General features: G+C 59.5%; 1 protein-coding gene across 1 annotated transcript in view; it reads right to left on the minus strand.

Moving 5' to 3' along the window:
• Positions 1–1,727: 1,727 nt before the first annotated feature.
• Positions 1,728–27,935, minus strand: part of CCDC30 (coiled-coil domain containing 30) — a 42,521-nt gene continuing 16,313 nt past the window's right edge. Inside the window, exons 6-18 of the mRNA XM_064171857.1 lie at positions 25,679–25,777; positions 17,542–17,687; positions 14,054–14,285; positions 11,646–11,843; positions 10,400–10,534; positions 9,735–9,892; positions 9,117–9,264; positions 8,151–8,269; positions 6,550–6,691; positions 5,445–5,581; positions 5,062–5,191; positions 2,540–2,607; positions 1,728–2,097 (exon numbers count right to left, since the gene is read on the minus strand). Of these exons, the coding sequence (XP_064027927.1) occupies positions 1,890–2,097; positions 2,540–2,607; positions 5,062–5,191; positions 5,445–5,581; positions 6,550–6,691; positions 8,151–8,269; positions 9,117–9,264; positions 9,735–9,892; positions 10,400–10,534; positions 11,646–11,843; positions 14,054–14,285; positions 17,542–17,687; positions 25,679–25,777 (1,920 nt within the window). The 3' untranslated portion in view covers positions 1,728–1,889. The remainder of the gene's footprint in view (positions 2,098–2,539; positions 2,608–5,061; positions 5,192–5,444; positions 5,582–6,549; positions 6,692–8,150; positions 8,270–9,116; positions 9,265–9,734; positions 9,893–10,399; positions 10,535–11,645; positions 11,844–14,053; positions 14,286–17,541; positions 17,688–25,678; positions 25,778–27,935) is intronic.

Here is a 27,935-nt window from a genome sequence, read left to right on the forward strand (position 1 = left end):
TCAAGGAGGCAGAGAGACTGCTCACTGCACAAGACATTGTGGTGCAAGGCCTTTGCCCACCCCAACAAGGGATCCTCTCCGTCTGAGGGAGCAGCCCAGAAAGCCACAGTAATAAAGTGCCATGGCTGCCTGCAGGGAGCTGCCCAACTCCTGCAATTGAAAGGGGGTCCCCAAGCCTCCAGCCTCCATTTCTAGAGTCCTCACTGTGCCTTGGTTTTCTCTCTGCCATGCCCGGTGCCTTTTGGTGCACCCCAGGGCTCCAGAGGAACATTTCTCATCCTCACCCTCAGTGCTCACATTCCCCTCTGCAGACAATTTCCCTAAGCAAAAGAGGTGTGGGAAGAGCTTGGGAAAAGGGCAACAACTGAGCTCAGATCGAGGGGGGTGGAGGAAACTGGGCACAGGCTGGAAAGGAACTTCAGGTTTCATTCACAAAGCTTGGACTGGACAAGGAATTATGGCTGAGGGGAAGATGCTCTTCACCCCTGTGGTGGAAGGTCCAAATTATATCTAGAGCACTTATCCATCACATGCCCTAAACACCTGCCTGAATATCCACCTAGGCGACCCCCCCCCCCCCATGCTTCTTCCTGGGTGAAAGAAGTGCAGGAGAGTAGACAAAAGCCTCAGCACTTCTCAGTCCATCACAGACCCCTTCTTTGGCCTTGTTCTGCAGCTTGCTTTGTGTGTGCTAAGCACAGGTCAGGGAGGCCAGGCAGGTGCCTCCCCGTTTTTAGGAGAAAGAGCTCAGGATTGGCTCTAGGGCTGGTTTTATCTGTTGCTGATGGTCGAAGATGCTCATCAAAATGCTTTAAACCTACCAAACTTGTTTGGGTGCTGCTGCTGCCTTTGTTTTGCTCACTGCCCGTTTGCCTTGCCTGCCGCTCAGTGCCACCACACTTTGCACCGCGCCTAGCTCGGGGCTTGCCTGCGACCAGCAGCCCTGAGCCTGCCTGTCTCCTGCGCTGCGCCGAGGCACTGGCAGGGCTTAGCCCCGGCGGGGGTACCGCTGCCCGCCTGAGCTCAGCCCAACCCGACCCCAGGCACCGACCTAGCAGCAGCCTGGCAAGGAGCCGTGACCCCGGCCCCTGCCGGCCGCCGCAGCAGCCCGAGGGCGACTCACGGCCGGGCACAGCACCCGCCCCGGCTGCCCCAGCCTCCTGCCCTGCCCTGCCCTGCCCAGGTGCTGACCCCAGAGCCACGGGGGGCTTGCCTCGTGTCCGTGAGCCCTCCCGGCAGATCTGCTGAGCCCGGGCCGAAGCAGCAGCCGAGCCCTGGGCAGCGGCAGGCGGCCCCGGGGCTGGGGCTGCATTTCCCCGTTCGTGCTCCTGGGTCTGAGTCCTGGAGCGCTGCGCAAACCCATTCCCTTCAGTCGCGGCTGTGAAGGTTTAAGCTTAGCCTCTCAGCAGCAGTTTGTGCCGCAGCACCCTGCAGTGGGAAACGTGTTCTAAACACCTCTCCTAGAGCCTGGACATTTAACCTGGTGCAGAGGCACATCCTGCGGGGTCCGCGCTGCAGCCACGGAGCAGAGCTGCCTGTGCTCGCTGCAAACGAGGCTGGGGGGATTTTCTAGAGACACTTAATGAACTATTTCATAACTTCTAGATCAGCCTCATTACAACTCGCTCCTACCCCAGATTCAAACCCCTCCTTAACCCCAACCCCCCTCCAGAGTTGGCTCTGCAAATTGCAGCCTCTGGCTGCGTCTGGGATGGCCACACACACACACTGCTGGAGCTGCTCCAAAGCTGCTGATGCATCCATTGGAACTGACCCCAGCGATGCCCCAGCTGCTGTGGCCATTCTGCCCCTGCAGCCCTTGGCAGCGCTGGCCACAGCAGCTCCAAACCTCCCAGCCCAGCTCGTGTTCCCCAAACCTCTTCCCCCAGTTAGAAGTTCTGGGAGCTGAGGCTCTGACTCTCCTCCTGCAGCTGGCAGGCTGTGGTGTCTCCAGGCCAAGCTACATTTAAGTAGCTGATCTCAGAAGGCTGAGAGGGGCAGAAGCAAAAGGCTGAGTCTTGGCTTTCAGCTTCTCCTTCAGGCTTGGTGTCTCGGGTGGAGAGTCTGGGAGAGTCTGGTGGCTCTCGTGCTGGGAAGCTGCAAACAAATTGCTCTTCAGTCGTTCTGCAAACTCTGCCTGCCCCTCTGCCACCTGCAGTGCCCCAACCTCCTCCCTGCAGCTCTGCCAGGCAGTGCAGGGCGAGGGGCAGTGCCTTGCACCTGGGCTAAGGTCCCATAGTCTTCCTCCAGCCTGGCAGCTGCTGGCCCCGCTCTAGCCCAGAGCCTCCTCACACCGTGCTGCACCCTCACCAGCACCCCCAGCCCAGCTCCAACCCCCACTGCATGCCCAGGCAGCGCCTGAACGTTACTGCCGCAGCCCAGGAGCTTCAGCACCTCCTGAACACCATTGTCCTTACAAGGTCACTGCAAGGCCAACCCTTGGAGATGGAAGCAGAGGGTAGAGCAGCCAGAACGTTCAGCTTCTGCCCTCCCCACCTGCAGAGAGGCCTCCCCTGCCTCCTCTCTTTACCCACAGTACCTGGGATGGGGAGATGGCAGCAGCTTACTCTGGAGCTGGCGCTCAGGGACGTGAACACTCTTAGAGTCCTGGAAGGAGGAACACATTTCCAAAGCAGGAGCTGCATGTCAGGCCCCAGACAGCAGCGTGCAGGCTACACCCAGCTCTGCTTGCTGCCAGTTCTCCCCACAGGTTTGTCCTTTGGGTTTGAATTTAAGCTAAGAAAAAGCCCTGAGCCCTGACTAGCCCAGGTGAAACAGAGGAAGAAATAAACCCCCGTGGGACACACAAACAGCTCCTTCTGCCAGGCTCCACACACAGCTCCTTCCTCCTTCACAGGCTCATTGCCAACCAAACTGAGTTGTCTCCACATTTAAAAATGCACCAAGAAACTTCCAAGTCTCTCTCTTGGAATTCAGAAGTTGTTGAAATTTGGATTTCCACAGTTGCTGACTTCCCTGTGTTTGTCTCCATTTCTCCTCCTGAGGTTCATCATTCACTTGGTCAACCCAAACCTGAGTTCTTAGCTCACACTCAACCCAGTTGGTTTTGCTGCTTAGCTCAGTCTTGAGGGTTCTTGGCTCCCAGGAGTCACATTCCAGCCACACTGCTCTGCCTTGCTTCTAATTTGAAAGCTAACCCTAAAACAGAGGCCTCTGAACAACTCCAAAGCTGCAGAAGAGCCAAAGAGACATTTCTGCCCTTGTGAGAAAGGCTTTCATGGTGCAGCAGCTTGGGATGGAGCTGGCCTGGCAGGTGCCTGGAGCTTTCAGAGCCCCTTGTCACCAACCAAGCCACTGGATCTGCTCTGTTTGCTGTCCCCTTCCACCCCCTCTGAATCACAGATCTCTGAGATCATCAAGTTCAACCTATAACCTAACCCTTCCAATTAACTAACCCATGGCACTGAGTGCCTCATGCAGCCTTCTCTTAAACACCTCCAGCCACGGCCACTCCACCACCTCCCTGGGCAGCCCATTCCAATGCCAATCACTCTCTCTGCCAACAACTTCCTAACAACATCCATCCTGAGCCTGCCCTGCCACAGCTTGAGGCTGTGTCCCCTTGTTCTGTCCCTGGCTGCCTGGCAGCAGAGCCCAACCCCACCTGGCTACAGCCTCCCTGCAGGCAGCTGCAGGCAGCAATAAGCTCTGCCCTCAGCCTCCTCTGCTGCAGGCTGCACCCCCCCAGCTCCCTCAGCCTCTTCTCACAGGGCTCTGCTCCAGGCCCCTCCCCAGCCTTGCTGCCCTTCTCTCAACACCTTCCAGCACCTCAACAGCTCTCTTGAATTGAGGGGCCCAGAACTGGACACAGCACTCCAGGGGTGGCCTGAGCAGTGCTGAGCACAGGGGCACAAGAACCTCCCTTGTCCTGCTGCCCACACTGCTCCTGAGCCAGCCCAGGATGCCATTGGCTCTGCTGCCCACCTGGGCACACTGCTGCCTCCTCTTCAGCCTACTGTCTATCAGCACCCCCAGGTCCCTCTCTGCCTGGCTGCTCTCAGCCACTCTGTCCCCAGCCTGTAGCACTGCATGGGGTTGTTGTGGCCAAAGTGCACAACCTCACACTTGGCCTTGTTCAAACTCCTGGAGCTGGACTGTGCCCATCTGTCCAGCATGTCCAGGTCCCTTTGCCCTCTAACAGATCCACAGCTGCTCCCAACTTGGTGTTGTCTGCAAACTCACTGCTGCTGGACTCAATCCCCTGCTCCAGATCATCAGTGAAGACACTGAACAGGACTGTGCCCAGCACTGATCCCTGGGGCACACCACTGGTGCCAGCTGCCAGCTGGATGTGGCACCATTCACCACCACTCTCTGGGCCCTGCCCTCCAGCCAGTTCTTAACCCACACAGGGTGCCCCTGTGTAAAGAGTTTAACCCTCTCGGGGGTGCTCTGAACCTAACCCCAGGTCCTCCTGACTCCTCCCTGGGGGCAGTCTGAACCTGACCAGGTGTAGAGGTTTGCCCACTCCCTGTCTAGACCCCTTATAAAGACAGAGGAACTTTCTGCTTCTTGCTCTATTTGCCCTCCCTGCCTGCCTGCTAGCAGCACCTTTGCTCCTGCTGCCCGTTTTGCCACATACCACCTGCTGGCTGCTGGCACCACCACTTCCTGACTCCCTCTCCATCCCCTGCCATCCACCTGCCTGTACAGACACTTTTGTATCTTGCTTCCCTTCCCTATACCTCTTGTAAATTCCCTGCCTTAAATACCTTTTATTGATTGTTGAAGTTGTCTTTTCCCTTTAACTTCCAAGTGGGAGCCAGACTGTTCTTTGGCTGTTCCAGCTCTTTTGCCTCTCTACAGCTAACTCCTTTCTTTCCAAAAGGAGGGGAGGGGAAAGCATCCTATTAATGTATTGTTCTGTTGGGCATTTGAGTCTCTGGGAAGCCTAAACAGACTGCTGCACCCTGTGCAAGCCATGGGCTGCCAGCTCCTCCCCAGCACCCTCAGCTGCAGCTGCAGACACCACCCTGCCCTCGCAGCTGACCCCAGCTCCTGCAGCACACCTGCTGAGCCCCAGCCCCGTCCCAGCCTCACCTCCACGCCGGCTGTGTGGCCGCTCCTGGGCGCACGCTGCGAGCTGGGCAGGTGGCCAGAGAGCTGCAGCTTGCTGTGCTGCAGCTGCACCTCCTCCTCGTCCAGGACCTGCACCCTTGGCACCTCACACCTGCAAGGCACAAGGGATTTGCCACCTGCCCAGGCTACATCTGCAAAGGGGCCTCAACCCATGTGGCCTCCACCCCCTCCTGATCTGTGCTGAGGGCTGTGCTGGGGACAGAGGCTGATGACACCCCCAGCAATTAGAATCCAGAGCAGCAGCCACTGGGGCACAGCTCAGGCTTTGCTCTGCAGTGCTGAGGCACAAAACCAGAGAAGCAAGAGGCAGGCTCCCAGGGCTGTGCACAGCAGTCGGTGCCTACCTGCTCTGCAGGGTGCCTGTTGCACAGCAGCTGCTCCAAGGGGGCTCCTCGTGGTCACTTCTCTTCTGGAGGAGCTCTCTTCTTTCCTGCAGTAGTCTCTCGTTCTTGGCACTGAGCTGTGCCATCAGCACCTGCCCCTGCACAGGGTTGCAGGAGAGAACAAGCAGTGGGGACACTTTGCTCTCCTCTGTCCCCTCTGCACCTTCAAGCACTTCCCCAGAGGGGTCACCACCTCCTAGGTGTGATTCATTAGTACACAGAGCTGCCCAGACTGCCAGAGCCCTTTAAGATCATCGAGTCCTATCCTCAGCCTGACACTGGCAAGTCCTCAACTAAGCCATGTCCCTCAGCACCACATCTACACACTTCCAGGGATGGGGACTCCACCACCTCCCTGGGCAGCCTGTGCCAGTGCCTGAGAACCCTTTCAGGGAAGAAATTCATTCTAATATCCAACGTGAACAATAGGGAGAAGAAACCAACCCCCACCTGGACCCAGCATTTCTTCAGGGAGCTGTAGAGAGCAAGAAAGTCTCTACTCAGCCTCCTCTTCTCCAGGCTCAACACCCCCTGGTCCCTCAGCTGCTCCCCACCAGCCCTGTTCTCCAGACTCCTTATCAGCTCCTTCAGCCTTCTCTGGACCTGCTTCAGCCTCTCAGTGTACTTTTTGGAGTGAGGAGCACTGGAGGCTGCTGGTGGCCCTCCTGGCCAGCTAGGCACACCCTGGTTCATCCTCAGCTGCTCCCAGTCAGCACCCCCAAGTCTTTCTCTGCTGGGCACTTTCCAGCCTGGAGCCTTCATGAGGTTGTTGTGACCCAAGTGCAGGACCCAGCCCATGGCCTCGTTGAACCTCTCCCCACTGACCTCAGTCCACTCAGCCTCTGTAGAGCCTCTGACCCTCCAGCAGGTCACCATTCCACACAGTTTGGTGTTGTCACCAAAGGGACTGAGGGTGCCTCGATCTGCTCACCCAGGTCACTGACACAGCCTGAGCAGAGCTGGCCCCGGTGCTAAGCCCTGGCAGGAAGGGAGCCTCCTGCAGACTCCCTGCAGCTGCTCCAGTGCCTTCCCTTGCAGAAGAAGTCCTTGGTATGCCTTCTCTCACCTTCTCCACTTGGAGCTTTGTCAGGCTGAGCTCATTCTCCAGCTGCTTAATCCTTCTGTCCCTTTGCTTCACCTCGTGGATGAAGGTCTCCTTGGCCCTGCGGAGCTTCTCCTTGTGGCGCAGCTGCATCTCGTTGTACTTCCTGGGGGGGGCAGACAGACCAGCATCAGCCTCCCAGAGGTTGTGTGTCCAGGAGCAAGAGCAAGGCAGGAGAGGTCCTGGCTTTACTGATGCTCCTCAAAGCCTGACCTGGCAGCCTCAGCCATGTCCCAGCTCCCAGCACAGACCTGGCTGGCAGAGAGCTCCAAGCTCCCCTAGGCCCACCCAGCACTGCAGGGTCACCACTAAACCATGGCCCTAAGCCCCAGGCCCACACAGTGCTGAACTCCCCCAGGGGTGGGGACTGCAGCACTGCCCTGGGCAGCCCATTCCAATGTCTGAGAACCCTCCCAGGGCAGAAATATTTCCTGGCATCCAGCCTGAGCCTCCCCTGGGGCAGCCTGGAACCATTCCCTCTGCTCCTGTCCCTTGGCACCAAGCAGCAGAGGCTGCCCCCTCCTCGCCCCAACCTCCCTGCAGGCAGCTGCAGAGAGCAAGGAGGTCTCCCTCAGCCTCCTCTGCTCCACCTGCACTCCCCCAGCCCCCTCAGCCCCTCCTCAGCCCCAGCTGCTCCAGGCCCTGCTCCAGCCTCGCTGCCCTGCTCTGCACAGGCTGCAGCCCCTCAGTGTCCTTCCTGCAGTGAGGGCCAGAGCTGAGCACAGCACTCGAGCTGTGGCCTGCCCAGTGCTGAGCACAGGGGATGGGCACCTCCTGGCCCTGCTGCCCACCCTGCTTCTGGCCCAAGCCACCATGCCAGGGGCCTGCTTGGCCAGCTGGGCACTGCTGCCTCTGTGCAGTGAGTGCCAAGCAGCAGCCCCAGGTCCCTCTCCGAGCTGCAGCTTCTCAAGCACACATGCCCAGGTCTGGAGCTCCCCATGGGGTTGCTGTGACCCAGGGGCAGGACCTGGCCCTTGGCCTTGCTGAGCCTCACCCAATGAGCCTTGGCCCATGGCTCTGCCCTGTCCAGACCCCACTGTACTGGGGCTTCCCTAGCCCCTGGCAGATGGGCACAGCCACCCAGCTTGGTGCCATCTGCAGACTCACTGAGAGTGCCTCAGGGCCCTCACCCAGATCACTAAAGAGGCCAGGCCCCAGGACTGAGCCCTGGGGGCACCACTGCTGCTGGGTGCAGCCAGGTTCAGCTCCATTCCCACCACTCTCTGGGCCCAGCCATCAGGCAGCTTTTATCCAGAGCAGAGGGCACTGAGCCAAGCCTTGTGCCAGGAGCTTCTGCAGGAGAATGCTGGGGCAGACAGGGTCAAAGGCTTTACTGAGGTCCAGGCAGACAGTGCCCATGGTCCTCATCCCCTAGACAGGTCACCTTGTAGGAGATCGGGCAGGCAGGACCTGCCTTTCCCAACCCCTGCTGACAGGGCCTCATCCCCTGGGTGTCATGCATGTGCCATGATGCTCAGGATGCTCCACGACCTCTCCTGGCACCCAGGGCACACTGGCAGGTTGCTTTGGGCACATGCCCACACATCCTGCTGCTCAGGCAGTACCTGACACACAGCTCCTTCTGCTTCAGCAGGCCAACTCCCTCCTCGTACAGGGCTTTGTTGTCCTCCTTCAGCAGCGTCAGTTGCTCAGAGAGCTTCTGCTTCTCCTGCTGGCGCTGGAGCTGCTGGGAAGCAGCAATCATTAATTCCTCTGGGTGCTCTCTGCTCCTCTGCCTCGCTCCAGTCTGGTCTCTAGAGCTTTCCTGGCACAAATCCCAGTGCTTCCCACTCCAGGGGACATCCAGGGCAGGAGGCAGCAGCCTTGGGTGGCAGAAGGGCTGGAAGAAGTGGGAGGGTGGATCTCTGCACTGCTGGGGGCTGTCGACATTGTCAGGGGGGAGGGTGGAAAAGAACCACCCCAGGCAGAGGACCTGGCCAGAACTGTCCTGCAAAAAGCTCCATGTTCTGCAAGCAAGGGACAGCCTCTTGCCCTCTGCCTTCAAGTCTTCCTGTGCCCTCAGAGCTGCATGCCCAGGCAACCTCTGTGAGCTGGGATGGTGCTTCTCCAGCTCCTGCTGAAACTAGCAGCATCTGCAAGGGCTCAGCACCTGGCTGGATTGGCCCAGAGGGGTTGTGGATTCTCCTTCTCTGGAGAGTCCAAGCCCAGCTGGCCACTGACCCTGGCTTACTGCTCTGCTTTAGCAGGAGGGTGTGACAAGATCATAGAGTCACAGAATGGGCTGGGGTGGAAGGGACCTCCAAAGCTCATCCAGTCCAACCCCTCTGCACTCAGCAGGGACATCCTCAACCAGATCAGGTTGCTCAGAGCCCTGTTGAGCCTTACCCTGAATATCTCCAGGCATGGGCCCCAACCACCTCCCCAGGCAACCTGTTGCAGTGTTCTGGCAGCCTCCTGGTGCAGAACTTGTTCCTCACATCGCCAGAGGTCCCTTCTGACCCCTCCTATGCCAGGTTCTGCTTCTGTGAGTCAGCCCCCAGCAGAGCATCACCTCGTGTGCTGCAGCTCACCTCGCTTGAGTCACTCTTCCTCTCATCCTCCAGGAGGTGCAGGGTCTTGGCCTGCAGCTCCAGATGCATCTTGGCCAGCGACGCCTCTGCCTCCCGCGACTGCCGCAGCTGCTGCCGCAGCTCCTCCACCTGCTGCTCCAGCAGCTTCCTGAAAGCAGCCTGGGCTGAGGCACTGACCTGGAGGCCAGCCCAGGAATCCAGGGCTAAAAAACACTGCCCTGGGGAACGAGGAGGGGAGAAAGAGAGCAGCAGCCTCTGCTTGCCCCCGTGTGCCAGTGGCGCATGCATGGGTGCAGGATGCAAGCATGAGAAAGGAGACTGCTGGCACCCAGAGGGCAAAGCAAATCCCTGGGCTGACAAGGAGAGGCCATGAACATTCTGAGGCAGCCAAAGCCACCCACGGTCTGTTCAACCTCCACAAAGGGGCATCCTGCAGAGCTCTGCCAGGGACAGGGGCAGGCCAGAAGGAGAGAGAGGAGGTCAAACCGGCGGTGCAGTGGCTGTGAGCCCAAGGCCCAGAGGGAGTTGCAGGAGGGAGCTGCAGGCTGGCACGGCAGCGTTTGCTGGCACACAGCTGCCCTCCGCTGGCAGCACAGGGCCTCACCCAGCGCCTGGTACCTCTTCAGCTGCTCCTCCTGAAGTTCTTGTTGCAAACGAGCTTCGCTTTCTCGGGCCTCCTTCAGCTCCTCCTCCAGCAGTTTCTTGTCTGACCCACGGGCTTCTGCCAGCAGGAGCTGCTGCTGGGCAGCTTTCAGCTTTTGCTGGAGTTTTGAGATCTGGGATTCGAAGGGGACAGGGATTCAGCCTTCTGGAGTTATCAGCCAGTGTCTGAATCAAAGGGAGTCAGAGCCCTGTGATGCCTCAGGCCCCAAGCCAGGGGTGTGAGAGATTGCTTCAGCTCCACAGTGCTTCTGCTTCTCCTTGTGCCCACCCCCAGGAAAGGCAAAGCTTTTCCAGCAGCTCCCAGGTTTTGGTCCAGCCCCTGCCACGAATTAGCAACAGCCCTTGTGGCACCTCCTCGGTCCTGCACAGCTCAGAGCTGAGCCCAGCTAGCAGTGCAGGAGCAGGCAGCGAGGATGCCAGGGAGGAGAGCAGCTTGTGCAAGCTGTCCCCCAGCAAAGAGCAGCAAGAGCCTGGCCTGGGCTGCCTGCACCCAGTCTTGCCAGGGGCAGTGAGCTCCAGAAACAGGAGCTGAGCCTTAGGCTTGGCTGCTCTCCTCTCCACTGTGCTCCCACATGCAGCAGACATTTCTGCTGTCAGCTCAGCTCTCAGCCATGAGTTACCTTTTTCTGTGCTTCGCAGGCTTTGGATTTCTCCTGTGCAAGTTTCTCTTGCAGGCTGCTCTGCAGTCTCTCAGCCTGGGAACTCTTCAAGAGCTCCTGCTCAAGTTCCTGCACCTTCTGCTGGCTCTTCTCCCACTGTGAGGAGAGAGAGGAGCATGCTTCAGCTGTGTCTGAGAGCTGTGCCCGGGCCTGCTTCAGCTCAGCTTTGACCTGAGTTTCAGAAGAGGAAGGAGAAATCACATTTGCACCTCGGCAGGTACCACCTGGAAGGGCTGCACTGGGAGAGGAGCAAGAGGATGCCCAAGAGTGAGCCAGACAGGAGGACTGCTGGGAGCAGGGACAGCACCTGCAGAGCACAGCCATGGACTGGCAGACTGGGCTGGGAGGGACCTGTACAGCTCACCCAGCCCAAGCCCCTGCACTCAGCAGGGACACTGCATCTCCAGCAGGCTGCTCAGAGCCCCTAACAACCTGAGCTGGGATGGTGCCAGGGATGGGGCATCTACCACCTCTCACTTGGCCTTGTTGAACCTCATGAGGCTCACCCAGGCCCTCTTCTCAAGCTTGTCCATGTCCCTCTGGATGGATCTGTCTCGGTTCTAATTTAAATTCCCAGAGCCTCTAACAAATTTGATAGAACCAATAACAATTTGGAGAGTGCCCTTCCCTCTCCTGCCTCCCTTCCCAGCAGAAAGGGGTTAGATGGAGAGAGAGAGAGGTTAAGCACACCCAAAGAAATCAATCTCACTCGACTGGGGAGTTAAAAAGAAAAGTTTAACAATAACTTAGCAGAGGTAGCTGAGGTAGGGAAGGGAAAATAGCAAAACACAAAATGTATAAATGCAACCCGAGTTTGTGATGGTGACTTTGCCTCGTGGGTGATGGCCACATGGCATGCAGGGCACGGAGTGATGCAGAGAGATGCAGAGAGAGAGAGAGGAACAGGCATTCCCCCTGCTTTCATGGGACAGGAAGGGGGAGTGAGCTAACCATCACCTGGTGGTGTTCAGACCCACCCCTGGGGAGGGGTCAAGACCCATAGGGTCAGGTTCAGGGTTACTCCCCCTGGAGTGTTAACCCTGTACAGGATCCCATGCCTCTGGTGTGGCAACTTCCCAGGAAGCTGGAGAGCCCCAGGTTCTGTACAGCCAAATGTAAACGAGGTTGAGCTCAGCACCTCAGCCCCCCACAGCTTGTCAGATGATGCCTTGCTCTCTTCAAGCAGCCCTCCCAGCTCTGCTCCTACCTTGGTGCATTCCTGCTGGAGCAAGAGGTTTTGCTTCTGCAGCTCCACATTCTTCTCCCTCTCAGTGCTCAGCTCCCTCTCCGCCGAGCTGCACAAGGTCTGGGCGTGGTGCAGCTCCTGCTGCAGCTGCTGCATCTTTGCCTCCTGCTGCAGCTGCTGCATCTTCTCCTGCTGCTGGCATCTCTTGTCAGGCAGTCTCTGCAGGAGCAGCAGAGGAGAGAGCTTACATGGGAGTCGCTTCAAGGAAAGAGGGAGACTGGTAGTGAGGCAGAGCAGGAGGATGTGGGAATGCAGAATGCAGAAGAGCTGTGGGAAGGGAGTGAAGAGGAATGGCAGCAGGCAGAGCCCTGTGATAGCAGCCCTTGGGCCTCCTGTGCAGCTGGGCAGCGTATCTCAGCAGGGGCAGAGAGTGGCCCTCACCAGGGGGGTGACAAGGTGTGTGTGCACACAGATGGGGTGGGGGGTCCCTGACTAGCTAGGCCTGTGCTCTGCTGGCTGAGTGGGCATGTTCAGGCTGTTGCAGCAATAAAATTGACTTCTGCACAATTCCCATGGAGCTGCCTGGAGCCCCCTGTGGCTGGCCCACCCCACACTGCTCTCTGGCCGTTTACCGCCGGCCCGCAGCAAGCAGAGGTCGCAGGCAGCGTCGCCTGCAACAGGAGGATGCCAGGAGCATTTAAGGGCTTTTAAGTAGGAAAGGAGGGCAAAGCTAGGCAAGAGCTTGGGACCCCACACCATGCCCTGCTCCCTAAGCCCTCCAGCCCCAGCTCTTGAGGTCAAGGGAGATGCAGTAACCTGGGTGAGGGAGCAGCTCCTGTTAACAGTAACCTGTCCCACGCAAGCAAAACCACCCAGGCTGCTGCTGAGCACTTGAGCAGCTGAGCAGGAGTGGCCCATCCAGGCTCAGCTCCCAGAGGAAGTCCTGCCAGCAGCACACTGGCACAATGTGACAGCAGCCTGGGCACCATGAGATGGTCACTGATGGTCTGGGGTGGCATTCAGAAGAGAATGGACCTCTTTGGGTCACCTTTCTTCTTGCAAGTGCCTTGAGTGCAGACTGAAAGGGCTTCCCCTGGCATGTGCACCAAACTCCTGCTTCCCAGGGTCACTTTCAGCCACCTCTCCAGCTGCACTCCCACTCTGGGTCTTCACTTTCTGATCTTGAGCCACCTCTCCAGCTGCACTCCCACTCTGGGTCTTCACTTTCTGATCTTGAGTCACCTCTCCAGCTGCACTCCCACTCTGGGTCTTCACTTTCTGATCTTGAGTCACCTCTCCAGCTGCACTCCCACTCTGGGTCTTCACTCCCTGTTCTGGGCACCAGCTGAATGCCAGTGAAGATCTGGCTTCTTTTCTCAGAGAAGAGCCCAGATAAATTCCCAAGCTGGGCAGTCTGGATCCAGGCCCATGGGATCAGGCAGTGTCATTTGTGCTGCAGAGCAGTTGGGGTTTGTGGGTTTTTCCTCTCTTGCTCCCAGCAGGATCCCCTCCACACCTTGGGTCTTGTTTTGGTCTGCTCTGCCTGTATAGATTTGCTGCTTCCTGGGACCAGCAGGAGTCTGATCCTCTCCTCTTCACTCCCTCTCCTGCCTACAGGCCCCTCTGTCCTCTCTCCTCTTCCAAACTCTTGCATACCACAGAGGCTCCTCCTCAGACTCCCCAGTTACCCTGAGGGGAAGGCTGCCTTGCTGAATGCCTTCCCCCTCCCTGCCTGCCTGCTCTTCCCTTCCTTTTTTAGATCCCACAGTAAGGAAAAGTGACCAAAGTGCACTGAAGACACAGCAAACAGGGGCCAGACAGGGCAGCTGGGCAGCAGGGCAGCAGGCACCAGTGCTGGGCTGCAGCAAATCCCAGCATCTTACTGGAGACTCCCAGAGTGGTTTGGGTGGGAAAGGACCTGTAAAGCTCATCCAGCCCTGCAGTGACCTCTGGAAGCAGAGTGGCTTTGTGAGCTGCCACTGCAGGGCAGCAGCTGTGGGATGAGCTCCTGGAGTGCAGAGTCAGAGCAAGAAGTGCCAAGGAGGAGTGAGGAGAAGCAACTGCAGCAAGAGCAAGAGCTCAGTGGGAAGAGCAAGAGCTTGGTGAGAAGAGAGCAAGAGGTTGGTGGGAAGAGCAGGGCCACAGTGGGAAGTGCACTCCTCACTCCAAAAAGGAGCAGAGCAGGAGCTCCTAAAGGGTTTAAACCGTGGCTGCAGAACTGAATGACTTCTTCCTTTCACCTGCACTAGGAAGGGTGCTCAGGCTCTTCAGGTCCCCAGGGAGGCAGACGATGACATTCCCAATTCCCAAACCCCCTCCCTGAGGGAATCCTCCAGCCCCTCCCCCTGCTGCCAGCAGCCAGTCCACTTCCAGGAGGCTTTGCCACTAAATGAGAGGTGGAAAGGTGCAGTGGCAGAGCTGTCCCATACCTGTGCCACGCTGCCACCTGCACTGCCTGCAGCGCTCTGGGCCAGCAGGGGCCTGGTGTCTCCGGGCTCCATGCCTTGGCTCATCCGCAGGGGCTCCTCCCGCACGCTGGGGCCCCATGCCCGGGCAGCCAGAGCCTGCTCCTCACCCACCCACAGCTGCTTCTCTTCACTGCTCTCCTTCAGCTGCTTCTCCAGCTCCTCCCTCTTCTTGTGGCTCTCCAGTAACTCAGAACTGGAAGCAGAAAAAAGAGAGGGGAGGGGAGAGGAGAAGGAGAGGAGAAGGAGAGGAGAGGGAGAGGAGAGGGAGAGGAGAGGGAGAGGAGAGGGAGAGGGAGAGGAGAGGGAGAGCAGAGGGAGGTGGAGAGCAGAGGGAGAGGGAGAGGAGAGGGAGAGGAGAGGGAGAGGAGAGGGAGAGGGGAGGGAAGGGGAGGGGAGGGGAGGGGAGGGGAGGGGAGGGGAGGGGAGGGGAGGGGAGGGGAGGGGAGGGAGAGGGGAGGGAGAGGACTGCAGACACCAAAGGGAAACCACCCTTTGTAGGGAAAATCTGGGGGCACAAGAGCCCAGAGAAACACTCCAGGCAAGGCTCCTGAGGGGATTTAATCCTGGCTGGAGCAGTTCTGGGCAAGGGTTGGGCTCCTCTGGACACTGACCCGACACAAAATGTCTGGCCAAAGGGTCAGCTCTTGGTCACTCATCAGCAGGCTCAGCTCTGCCTGAGGACACTCAGATGTGGCCATGAGAATTGTGCTGTGCCCAGCAGCAGCACAGAAGTACTCAGGCAGTGGAAGCACAGGCTCAGGGCTCCCCACCCAGCTGCCTGAGGTATCCCAGGCCAAACCTTGTGTCCTGAGAAGCTCTTCCACCCACTTGGTCCTGGATTTGCACATCTCAGCACCCAGCCCCCAGGAAACTGAGCTGCCTGCAGCTGCACTGCCTTTCCCTCAACCTTCTACTGAGAGAGAGTCACCAACTGTCCCAAAGGCAGCTTGGGGGAAGGGACATTTAGAGCTCATCCAGTCCAACCCCTGCACCCAGCAGGGACAGCTGCACCTTGAACAGGCTCAGAGCCCCAGACAACCTCATAGAATCATAGAATCAAGCAGGTTGGAAGAGACCTCCAAGATCATCCAGTCCAACCTAGCACCCAGCCCTATCCAGTCAACCAGACCATGGCACTAAGTGCCTCATCTAGGCTTTGCTTCAACACCTCCAGGGACAGTGCCTCCACCACCTCCCTGGGCAGCCCATTCCAATGCCAATCACTCTCTCTGACAACAACTTCCTAACAACATCCAGCCTAGACCTAGCCTGGCACAGCTTGAGACTGTCCCCCCTTGTTCTATTGCTGGTTGCCTGGCAGAAGAGACCAACCCCACCTGGCTACAACCTCCCTTCAGGTAGTTGTAGACAGCAATGAGCTCTGCCCTGAGCCTCCTCTTGTCCAGGCTGCACACCCCCAGCTCCCTCAGCCTCTCCTCATAGGATTTGTGTCCCAGGCCCCTCACCAGCTTTGTTGCCCTTCTCTGGACATGTTCCAGCACCTCAACATCTTTCTTGAACTGAGGAGCCCAGAGCTGGACACAGCACTCCAGGTGTGGCCTGAGCAGTGCTGAGCACAGGGGCAGAAGAACCTCCCTTGTCCTGCTGCCCACACTGCTCCTGAGCCAGCCCAGGATGCCATTGGCTCTGCTGCCCACCTGGGCACACTGCTGCCTCCTCTGCAGCCTACTATCAACCAGTACCCCCAGCTCCCTCTCTGCCTGGCTGCTCTCAGCCACTCTGTCCCCAGCCTGTAGTGCTGCTTGGGGTTGTTGTGGCCAAAGTGCAGAACCTTGCCCTTGGCCTTGTTCAATCTCATCCTGTTGGCCTCTGCCCACCCATCCAGCCTGGCCAGGTCCCTCTGCAGGGCTCTCCTACCCTCCAACAGCTCCACAGCTGCTCCCAGCTTGGTGTCACCTGCAATGGTGCCAGCTGTGGGGCAGCTCCCACCTCTGGGCAGCCTGGGCCAGGCTCTCACCACCCTCAGGGGCAAACATTTCTCCCTTCTCTCCACTCTCAAGCTCCCTCTTTCAGTTCTCAACCATCACCCCTTGGCCTGGCACAGCAGGCCCTGCCCAAAAGTCTGGCCCCAGATTTCTGACTGTCCCCTTGAAGCACTGCAAAGCCACCAAAGGTCTCCCTGGAGCCTTCTCCTCTGCAGGCTGAACAAGCACAACTCTCCCAGCCTGGCTCACAGCAGAGCCCTCCCAGCCCTGCCAGCACTGCTGTGGCCTCCTCTGGCCCTGCTCCAGCAGGTCCCTATCTGTGCTGAGGGCTCCAGAGCTGCCCCAGCAGCACAGGGGGGGTCTCAGCAGACCCTGGCAGAGGGGCAGAATCCTCTCCCTGCCCCTGCTGCCCACACTGCTGGGGCTCAGCCCATGTGTGTGGCCATCAAATGCCATTCTTTCACCTCTCTTACTAATGGCAGCTTGAGCCCAGGTGCTCCACTTCCAAACTGCAAGAGTCCCCCAACACCCAACGCCCCCTGCCCCCCTGCCCCCTTCCAAGGACAACTGAAGCCCTCATCAGGAGGCCTCTCCTCAGCTTGCCGGCAGCTGTTGGCTCCCGGAGCTGCAGCTGGGAGCGCTGTGGGATGCCCTAGTGCCTGGCTCCAGGAGCAGCTTCCTCCCGAAGGACGCTCAGAAGCCAGAGAACTGCAGACAAGTTCACAGCCTGATGATGCTGTCACAGTCATGGAGTGTCAGAGGGCATGGGCTGGGCAGGGGCTCCCAAAGGGCATCTTAGCCAACCCTGCTGCAGTGAGCAGGAACAGGGAATCACAGAATGGCTCAGCCTGGAAGGGACCTCAGAGCTCATCTACCCCAACCTCAGGCAGGGACACCTCTCAGCTACACTCAGCTGCTCAAGGCCTCATCCAGCCTGGCCTTGAACACAACCAGGGAGGAGGCAGCCACAGCCTTCCTGGGCAGCTCTGCCACACTCTCACCACCCTCCTACTGAAGAGCTTCTTCCTCTGCTCCACTCTAACCCTGCTCTGCCTCAGCTCCAGACCATCTCCCTTGCCCTGCCTCCAGACCCCCTCAGCACAAGTCCCTCTGCAGCCTTCCTGCAGGATCCCTCCAGGCACTGGCAGCAGCTCTGAGGTGCCCCTGGAGCCTTCTCCTCTGCAGGCTGCACCCCCCCAGCTCCCTCAGCCTGTGCTCACAGCAGAGCTGCTCCAGCCCTGCCATCACCTCTGTGGCCTCCTCTGGCCTCACTCCACAGCTCTGTGTCCTTCTTGTGCCAGGAACTCCAGAACTGGGCATGACCCCATCAAGACTGACCTGGAATGTCTCCAGGGACAGGGCCCCAAGTTGCCCATGAGGAAGGCACAAAGCTGCTGTGCCCAGTTTTTGTCAGGAGCAGCACAAGAGGGATTCTGAAAAGGCTAAAATCTGAGGCAGCAAAGACAGAGAGCAGAAGGCAGCAGAGGCCTTGCTAAGGTTTACCAGAGCAGGTCTTGTTCATCCCTCAAGCTCTTGATCTGTTCCTCCAGCAGCCCCACTGCAGTCAGCTCTCCTTCGCCTGGACGTGGATCTTCCTGGCCCTGCTCCAGCTCCTGAGCCTGTTCTGTCTCCTGGAGCAGTTCAGAGACCTGCAGGGTCAGAAAGCACCACAGCTGTGACTGTCTTTGGCCTCATGGAGACCTTTGGAGCAGTACAAAGCAATCTGGGAAGGCCACCATAGAACCACAGAATGTCAGGGGCTGGAAGGGACCTCCAAAGCTCATCTGGCCCAGCCCCCTGCCAGGGCAGCAGCACCAGAGCAGGTCACAGAGGGATGCATCCAGATGGCTCTTGACTATCTCCAGAGAGGGAGGCTCCACAGCCCCCCTGGGCAGCCTGTGCCAGGGCTCTGGTACCCTCACAGGGAAAAAATCCTCCTCAGGTTCACATGGAAACTTCTACCTCTGCCTCAGCTTCCACCACTGCCCCTTGTGCTGGCACTGGGCACCACCCAGCAGAGCCTGGCTCAGCCTCCTGCCACTCACCTTTGTGTACTGCTAAACATTAATCAGGTCACCTCTTAGTCTCCTCCTCTCCAAGCTACAAAGCCTCATGAGTGCATTGTGAGTCTGTTCATGGAACCACAGAATGGGCTGGGCTGGAAGGGAGCTCCAAAGCTCATCCACTCCAACCCCTGTGCTCAGCAGGCACATCCTGCACTAGAGCAGGTCACCCACAGCCCTGTCCAGCCTCACCTTGAACATCTCCAGGGATGGCCCCAGCCACCTCCCTGGGCACTCTGCTGCAGTGCTCCAGCAGCCTCCTGGTGCAGAACTTGTTCCTCACATCCAGTCTCAATCTGCTCTGCTCCACTTTGCAGCCATTGTCCCTGCTGCTGTCCCTGCAGCCCTTTGCACACAGTCCCTCTGCAGCCTGCTTGTAGCCCCTCCAGGTCCTGGCAGGCTGCTGTTAGGTCTCCCTGGAGCCTTCTCCTCTCCAGGCTGAACACCCCCAGCCCCCTCAGCCTGTCCCCATAGCAGAGCTGCTTGATCATTTTCGTGGCCTCCTCTGGGCCCTCTCCATCAGGTCCAGATCCTTCCTGTGTTGAGGGCTCCAGAGCTGCCCCAGCCCTGCAGGGGAGGTCTCCCAGAGCAGAGCAGAGCAGAGCAGAGGGGCAGGATCCCCTCTCTCCATCTCTGGCCCAGGCTGCCCTTGGTCTTGTGTGCTGCAAGCTCACACAGCCTGCTCCTGTCCAGCTTCTCCCCCACCAGCACCCCCAAATCCTCCTCCTCAGGGCTGCTCTCCATCCCCTCCTGCCCCAGCCTGGACTGGCAGTCAGAGCTGCTCCTGCCCAGCTGCAGGACCCTGCTCTTGCTCCTGTTGAACCTCATGAGGTTCACCTGTGCCCAGCTCTGCAGCTTGTCCAGGTGCCTCTGGATGCCCTCCTGTCCCTCTGGCACCTCGACAGCACCACTCAGCTTGGTGCCATCTGCACACTGCTGCCTGTAGTTGTGGAGGGCCAAAAGGTCTCCCCTCAGCCTCCTTTTCTCCAGGCTGAGCAGCTCCATTTCCTCCAACAAGCTGCTCCTCCCCAGCCCTGCTCTCCAGACCCTTTCCCAGCTTCCTTGCCCTTCTCTGGACCTGCTCCAGCTCCTCCATGTCCTTGTTGGAGTGAGGGGCCCAGAACTGAACCCTGCACTCAAGGTGTGGCCTTGCCAGTGCCCAGTCCAGGGGCACAATCCCTGTCCTGCTGCTGCTGCCCACACCACTGCTGCTGCAGGCCAGGCTGCTGCTGCCCTCACTGGGCACCCAGGCACAGGCTGTGTCCTCGTTGTAAGGAGCCAGATGCTCCTTGGCCCTTCCTGAGGGAGCTGTAGGAAGAGCTGCACAGCAGTCTGGAAGGGACTGGAGGTGTGAATGGAAGCACTGCTCACAGCTGCTCACAGCTGCTCACAGCTGCACACAGCAGCACAGAGGGCTCCAGAGTGCAGCTCAGCCACAGCTCTGCAGAAGCCTCCTTAGGCCAAAGCTCTCCACAGCCTCCCTCCAAGCCAGGCCTCAAATGCCCCATCCCGACCATGCCTCTGCCCCTCCCCCACACCAAACCCCAGCCACACAGCTACAAGTGCAGCCTGAAGCTCCAGGGGCAGCCAGGACCGTGCCAGGGACAGCCAGGACAGCTCCAGGGCCAGCCAGGACAGCTCCAGTGTGAGCCAGGACAGCTCTAGGACAGCTCCAGACCAGCTCCAGGATGAGCCAGGCCAGCTCCAGGCCAGCTCCCCTCAGTCCTTGCTCTAAAGAATTTCTTCCTCCTCTCCCCTCTCCCAGCTCAAAGCCATTGTCCTCATCCTGCCACTCCCAGCCCTTGTCACAAGTCCCTCCCCAGCTCTCCTGCAGCCCCTCCAGGCACTGGGAGGCTGCTCTAAGCCCACCCTGGAGCCTTCTCTTCTCCAGGCTGAGCAGCTCCAGCTCCCAGGTGGTGCTCCAGCCCTCTGACCATCATTGTGGCCTCCTCTGGGCCCACTCCTGTTTGCTCCTGATGTCAGAGCAAGCCAAGACCCAGCACTGCTGGTCGATGACAGCTGCTCTGCCTGGCCAAACCCACCTGTGAAGTCAGGAATCCTCTTTTAAAGCCTCTTACAGTCTGCCCCAGGCCACCAGAGCTCAGCTCCTGCCCCCTTTGAAGGCTGAAAGGCCTCTCCTCAGGTGAGGCCAGCAGGCAGCTGCTGCCTGAGTTACAGCCAAGCACAGCCTGCTGAAGGCTCCCTGGATGCTGAGCAGACTCAGCTGCTGGGGGCAGAGTGCAGAGAGGAACTCTTCTGTTCTCTGCACCACCTCCCAGAACAGAATGGTAGAGGCTGGAAGGGATCTCTGTAGAGCACTGAGTCCAACCCCTCTGTCAGAGCAGGGTCCCAGGGCAAGACACACAGGAGCACATCCAGGCTGGCTTTGGAAGTCTCCAGAGGAGACTTCACAACCTCTCTGGGCAGCCTGCTCCAGGCTCCAGCACCCCCACACCAAACAACTTTCTCCTCATGGTGAGGTGGAACCTCCTGGGTTCCACTTTGTGCCCACTGCCCCTTGCCCAGAGCCTGGCCCCTTCCTCCTGCCCCCCACCCTGCAGACATGGGCAAACATTCACAAGCTCTCCTCTCAGCCCTCTCCTCTCCAGGCTCAGCCCAGGGCTCTCAGCCTGTCCCCAGAGATGTTGCAGTCCCCTCAGCATCCTCGTAGCCTCCACTGGGCTCTCTCCAGTAGCTGCCTCTTGCACTGGGGAGCCCCAAGCTGGCCACAAGAGCCCAGATTGGTCTCACCAGGGCAGAGCAGGCAGGGAGGAGAAGTCAGACAAATCCTTCCCCTGGGTGCCCTCACAGCCTGGCCCAGCCCCTGCCTCAGCTGCCCCTCAGCAGGGCTTGGAGGTCGATCTGCTCCCAGCAGCACCATCCAGGTCCTGCCCTCCAGATGCCACTGCTGCTGCAGGGCCCCCGGGCAGTGCCTCCCCTGCTGCTGGGGGCAGGGATGTGGCCCTCAGCTGCTCCCAGGCCTCCCACGGTGCTATAACTGGGGGGTTAACAGACACAGCCTCCCTCCTGCGCTGCCAGACCCCCTCTGCTCCTCCTCCTCTGCCTGCAGCTCTCCGAGGTTCCAGCCTAGCTCCAGCCCCGTGCCTGCCGTGTCCGTGCCTTGTGCCCGCCTGCTGCCCCCCTGCTGGCCCAGCAGCAGCTCTCCCAGCACAGGGAAGGCCACCAGAAGTCTACTTAGCAGTCAACCTGCTTCAGGCAGTGTCCTGAGGCTCCCAGGGCACCAAAGAAAAGGCAGTGCTGGCATCCCAGCAAGCTGCTCATGGAGCTCTCTCTGCCCCTCGGCTGCTCTGACTGCTCAGTGTGCCAGGTCCTGCTCAGGAGCACACCACGGGCAGCCCCACGGGGACCCCACAGAGATCCAGCAGCAGCCTTTGATTGACCCAGAAAAGCAGCAGCTGCTGACAGCTACCTGCGGGGCTGCTCTGCAGGCAGATCCTGGTTCAAGCACCCTGCCGAGCCGAGACACGGAGAGGTGAAGGTTCATGCTGATAGCATCCCGGAGTGGTTTGGGTGGGGAGGGACCTCTAAAGCTCATCCAGACCAACTCCCTGCAGGCAGCAGGGACAGCTGCAGCCAGAGCAGTGTGGGCAGCAGGGCAGGAGAGGGGACTGTGCCCCTTGGCTCTGCTCTGCTCAGACCTCAGCTCCAATCGTGCCTCCAGTGCTGCTGTCCCCAGCAGGACACAGAGCTGTGGAGTGAGGCCAGAGGAGGCCACAGAGGTGATGGCAGGGCTGGAGCAGCTCTGCTGTGAGCACAGGCTGAGGGAGCTGGGGGGGTGCAGCCTGCAGAGGAGAAGGCTCCAGGGGCACCTCAGAGCTGCTGCCAGTGCCTGAAGGGAGCCTGCAGGAAGGCTGCAGAGGGACTTGTGCTGAGGGGGTCTGGAGGCAGAACAAGTTTGGAGCTGAGGCAGAGCAGGGTTAGAGTGGAGCAGAGGAAGAAGTTCTTCAGTAGGAGGGTGGTGAGAGTGTGGCAGAGGCTGCCCAGGGAGGCTGTGGCTGCCTCCTCCCTGGGGGTGTTCAAAGCCAGGTTGGATGAAGCCCTGAGCAGCTGAGTGTAGCTGAGAGGTGTCCCTGCCCATGGCTGGAGGTTGATGAGCTCTGAGGTCCCTTCCAAGCTGAGCCATTCTGTGATTCCCTGCTTCACAGAATAGAATCACAGAATCAGGCAGGTTGGAAGAGAGCTCCAAGCTCAGCCAGCCCAGCCTAGCACCCAGCCCTGCCCAATCAACCAGACCATGGCACTGAGTGCCCCAGCCAGGCTTGGCTTCAACACCCCCAGGCACACAGACTCCACCACCTCCCTGGGCCTCTATGATCTGTACCCAGAGCCCCAAACAACCTGACCTGGGATGGTTCCAGGCTGGGGCATCTCCCACCACTCTGGGCAACTTGGGCCAGGGTCTCACCATCCCCAGTGTAGCCAATTTCTTCCTTCTCTGTAGTCTGACTCTTCTTTCAGTCTGAAGCCCTGAAGCCAGCACAGCCTTATGGCCACAGATAAATCTGCAATGAACACCCAGACCTGAGAAGTTCCTCTCTGCCCTCTGCAGAAGAGGCTTTGGCTGCAAACTCTGAGTTGGATAGAGTCACTGACAGGGAAAACCCCCGATGGGGTTAGAGACAGTTCTGTCACAGCAGGGGACTGGAAACCATCGACCAAAGCGTCTTTGAAAGTGGCAGGAGCAGAGAAATGGGTCAAGAGAAGCAAAGGAACACAGAGGGAGGGTGAGGAGGGCTGAGGGGGTGAGGGGGGCTGCTTTGTGGAGTCAGCAAAGCTACTGCCTCCTGCAGGGGCTCCCAGTGTAGCAGCTGCAGTCGTACCTGGCTGCCCAGTCCCACCTTGTCCCCCTTCAGATCTTCTCTAAGCACTTCCAGCTCAGATGCAAGCTGCCTTCTGCGTTCCCTCTGCTCTCCCAGCTGAGTTCCCAACTTCTCTATCGTCTCCTGACAGCTTTCCAGCATCTGGAACAAGCAAGAGTAAGAGTCACCTTCCACACCTCTGACCCAGCAAAAGAGAAGCAAATGGTTCAACAAGAGCAAGGGCAAGGTCCTGCAGCTGGGTGGAGGCAATGCCAAGCACCAATCCAGGCTGGGGAGTGCCAGGCTGGAGAGCAGCCCTGAGGTCTTGGAGGTGCTGCTGGAGGAGAAGCTCAGCAGGAGCCAGCAGTGTGCACTTGCAGCCCAGAAAGCCAAGCAGAGCCTGGGCTGCAGCAGCAGCAGTGTGGGCAGCAGGGCCAGGGAGGGGATTCTCCCCCTCTGCTCTGCTCTGCTCTGCTCTGCTCTGCTCTGCTCTGCTCTGCTCTGCTCTGCTGAGACCCCACCTGGAGTCCTGCATCCAGCTCTGGAGCCCCTGGGACAAGAGGGCTGTGGAGATGCTGGAGAGTGTCCAGAGCAGGGCCAGGAGGATGCTCAGAGGCTGCAGCAGCTCTGCTGTGAGCACAGCCTGAAAGAGTTGGGGCTGTGCAGGCTGGAGCAGAGGAGGCTCTCAGGTGACCTTCTTGTGGCCTTGCAGGATCTGAAGGGGGCTACAAAAAAGCTGGGGAGGGACTTTTGAGGCTGTGAGGGAGTGGCAGGAGTGGGGGGAATGGAGCAAAGCTGGAGGTGGGGAGAGTGAGGCTGGAGGTGAGGAGGAAGTTGTTGAGCAGGAGAGTGGTGAGAGGCTGGAATGGGTTGCCCAGGGAGGGGGTTGAGGCCCCATGGCTGGAGGTGTTTGAGGCCAGGCTGGCTGAGGCTGTGTGCAGCCTGCTCTAGGGTAGGGTGTCCCTGGGCATGGCAGGGGTCGGCACTGCCTGCTCCTTGTGCTCCCTTCCAGCCCTGACTGCTTCTGTGACCCTAAGGAATGGCAGAACATCTGCCTGCCAGCAGAGCAAGGCTGGGGAATGGTGCTCAGGAGTCTTATACCCATGGCTGGGACGTCACAGACTCTTGGCATGGTTTAGGTCATCACCAGCAAGACCTTAGAGCAGCCTTCCAGTATCTGATAGGGGCTACAGGAGAGCTGGGGAGGGACTCCTGACAAGAGCTGGGTGTGACAGGAGGGACAGCAGAGCTTTGAGCTGGCAGAGAGGAGACAGAAGGGAGATGAGGAAGAAATTCTGGGGAGTGAGGGTGGGGAGGCACTGGCACAGGCTGCCTGGGGGGGGTCGCTGGAACTGGGTGACCTTCAAGGTCCCTTCCAACATGAACCATTTGAGGATTCTATGAATCTCAGGCCTGGAGCTCCACCTGGCCCAAGGTACCTTAGCAAAGCCTTGGCCCACCTTTGGTCAGCCCTCAACACCAGGCAGATGCAGCTGGCTGGCAGCTTAACAGTCTGCAAGGTCAGCCCAGACCCACCTGGGAAGCAGCCTCCTGAGCACCTCTGAGCTCTGCTTGGGTGCCACTGAACCTTGAAGCTCAGTGTGAACCTTTCAGCCCCAGCTGGGAGAGAACAGACTCCTCAGCTGACAGTGCTGGAAGGAAGACACCCCCCTGAGAGAGGAGAGTTCTCAGGGAAGTAATGCTGGGATGTTGGCTGCTGTCCTGCAAAGACACCGAGCTGGGTGGCTGTGCCCATCTCCCAGGGGCTAGGGAAGCCCCAGTGCAGTGGGGTCTGGACAGGGCAGAGCCATGGGCCAAGGCTCATTGGGTGAGGCTCAGCAAGGCCAAGGGCCAGGTCCTGCCCCTGGGTCACAGCAACCCCATGGGGAGCTCCAGACCTGGGCATGTGTGCTTGGAGAGCTGCAGCTTGGAGAGGGACCTGGGGCTGCTGCTTGGCACTCACTGCACAGAGGCAGCAGTGCCCAGCTGGCCAAGCAGGCCCCTGGCATGGTGGCTTGGGCCAGAAGCAGGGTGGGCAGCAGGGCCAGGAGGTGCCCATCCCCTGTGCTCAGCACTGGGCAGGCCACAGCTCGAGTGCTGTGCTCAGCTCTGGCCCTCACTGCAGGAAGGACACTGAGGGGCTGCAGCCTGTGCAGAGCAGGGCAGCGAGGCTGGAGCAGGGCCTGGGGCAGCTGGGGCTGAGGAGGGGCTGAGGGGGCTGGGGGGGTGCAGGTGGAGCAGAGGAGGCTGAGGGAGACCTCCTTGCTCTCTGCAGCTGCCTGCAGGGAGGTTGGGCAGAGGAGGGGGCAGCCTCTGCTGCTTGGTGCCAAGGGACAGGAGCAGAGGGAATGGTTCCAGGCTGCCCCAGGGGAGGCTCAGGCTGGATGCCAGGAAATGTTTCTGCCCTGGGAGGGTTCTCAGACACTGGAATGGGCTGCCCAGGGCAGGGCTGCAGTCCCCACCCCTGGGGGTGTTGAGCACTGTGTGGGCCTGGGGCTTAGGGCCATGGCTGAATGGGGACCCTGCAGTGCTGGGTGGGCCTGGGGGAGCTTGGAGCTCTCTGCCAGCCAGCTCTGTGCTGCGATTCTTGAGGCCATGATTCTGTAAAGAAGACTTCTGAGCTGCTTTCTGCCACACAGGACATGGCAGCTTCTTTCCACTCCCACCACCCTTCCCCCATGGGCTGAAGGGACCAAGCCCACCCACAGCAGATGCTCATTTCTCACCTCTCTAACCGAGCCCAGAGCAGCCTCTCACCTGCTGTATCTCTCGTGTGCCAGCTGCTGCCTGCTCTTCTCCACTCAGCTCTGTTCTGCTCCCCTGCTCGCCAACTGCCTCTGCTCCTGAGCTCAGGATCTGAACACAGACAAGCCCCAGGGTAAGCCACAGCAGTGCCCACAGCTGCCACAGAACCACACAACTCTAGAGGTTGGGAGAGACCTCCAGAGGTCATCCAGTCCAACCCAGCATCACCCAGGGCAGCTGGCACAGGAATGCATCCAGGCAGGTTTGGAAAGCCTCCAGAGAAGGAGACTCCACAACCTCTCTGGGCAGCCTGCTCAAGGCTCTGCCACCCTCACTGCAAAGAAGTCTCTCCTCCTGTTGAGCTTCTCTGTTCCAGTTTGGAGCTGTTGCTCCTTGGCTTACTGCTGCTGAGCACCCATCAGAGCTTGGCCCCAGCCCCTTGCCCCCCACCCCTCAGATGTTTGTGCTCATTGCTCAGATCTCCTCTCAGCCTTCTCCTCTCCAGACTAACCACCCCCAGGGCTCTCAGGCTCTCTCCACAGAGGAGATGCTCAAGTCCCACAGTCATCCTCGTGGCTCTCTGCTGGACTCTCCCCAGCAGGTCCCTGTCTCTCAGGGAATGGGAAGCCCAAAACTGGACACAGCATTGCAGGTGTGGTCTCAGCAGGGCAGAGCAGAGTGGGGGGAGCAGAACCTCCCCAGCCCTGCTGGCCTCACTGTTGCTGATGCCATCCAGGCTGCCACTGGCTCTCTTGCCCAAGAGGGCACACTGCTGCCACAGGCCATGCAGAACCTGCTGCCCAGCAGCACTCCCAGGGCTTTCTCCACAGAGCTGCTCTCCAACAGGGCAGCCCCAACCTGCCCTGCTGCCTGCTGGTATTTCTGCCCAGGTGCAGGACCCTGCCCTTGCCCTTACTGAACTCCACGAGGTTTGCCTGGGTGGCAGCAGAGCCTGGGGGGTGTCAGCCACCCCCCAGTTCTGTACCATCAGTGCCAACCTGCTCCTCGTGCTGCCCTTCCAGAACAAGCCCCATGTGTGCCATGAGGGCTGCTATGGGATGTGCACAGCCCCCAGCCTGGGCTAGCTCCAGCTCACAGCTCCCATCCTGCTGCTTCAGAGGGTGAAGGACACAGCCAAGGCCAAGGCAGAAAAGCAAAGAAGCCTTCACAGAGGCAAAGACATGCCCCAGACACAGGCTGGGAACCCAGGGCCCCCCAGCCTGGAGGCCTTCTACATGCTGCTGTCCAGCACAGAGGGCCCCATGAGATGCTCCTCCTTCCCCAGGCGGTTGCAGTGCCTGCTCCTACAGCTGATCTCATCCAAGCAGCTGTTCAACCTGATCCACCAGGACTTGGCTTGGTCCCTCTGTGACCCACAGAAGGTTGGAACTCCCTCTGCAATGCTCTGAGGACTCTGGACTTGAACCAGCAAAAGGCTGATCTGAGCTTCCCGTGGCAGAGGAGGGTGCCTGGACAAGTGCTCACTGTGCTGGCATCACCCCGAGGCAGCTACACCTTGTGAGGGGTCTCATGGCAATGATTAGCTTCAGAGGGCTTCAACCAGCAGGGAGCAGCCCAGCTCCTCCTCCCCACTGCAGCTCCTGCTGAGCCTTGTGAAGTCCCAGGCTTGGCTCCCCCAGCCCTGCTCCACTCCCAGCTGCAGGTGAAGCCCAGCTGCAGCTGTCCCCACATCCCCTGCAGCCACACCAACAGCACAGCCACTCCACTCACTGGGGTGAGTCGATGGTGAAGCACAGAAGCTGCCAGCATGGCTGGAAGGGACTTGTGGAGATGACCCAGTGCAACCCCCCTGCCAAAGCAGGGCAGCCACAGCAGCTTGCCCGGGGGGGGTTGCAGGATCTCCAGCAAAGGAGGCTCCAGGACCTCTCTGGGCAGCCTGCTCCATGGCTCAGCACCTTCATCCTGGCTGTCCTGGGCACTCTCCTGGCCCAGGGATGGTTTTGCTGTCACTGCAGGCTTCAGGCACGAGGTGGCTCTCTTGGAGCTCCCAGCAGGAAGCATCTCCGGCCAGAGCAGCGCAGCTCTCCCCACCAGGCAGACGGAGTTGCCCCATCAAGGTGTTAGAGACGCCTGGGGTGAACACCCAGGCCGCCTAGGGAAGAGCTGGAGGGCAGTGAACCCCCTCCTCTGACGTGGGAGGTGATGGTTGGGCTCCAGCAGGGCACTAGAGCTGTGGAAGGGCTCTGGAGCACAGCTAACCTCCCCCTCCCACCCCCAGCCAGCCTTGGGCCACACAGCTCATTCCCAG

This window comes from Pogoniulus pusillus, chromosome 36 (assembly GCF_015220805.1).
Source record: "Pogoniulus pusillus isolate bPogPus1 chromosome 36, bPogPus1.pri, whole genome shotgun sequence".
Taxonomy (NCBI): domain Eukaryota; kingdom Metazoa; phylum Chordata; class Aves; order Piciformes; family Lybiidae; genus Pogoniulus; species Pogoniulus pusillus.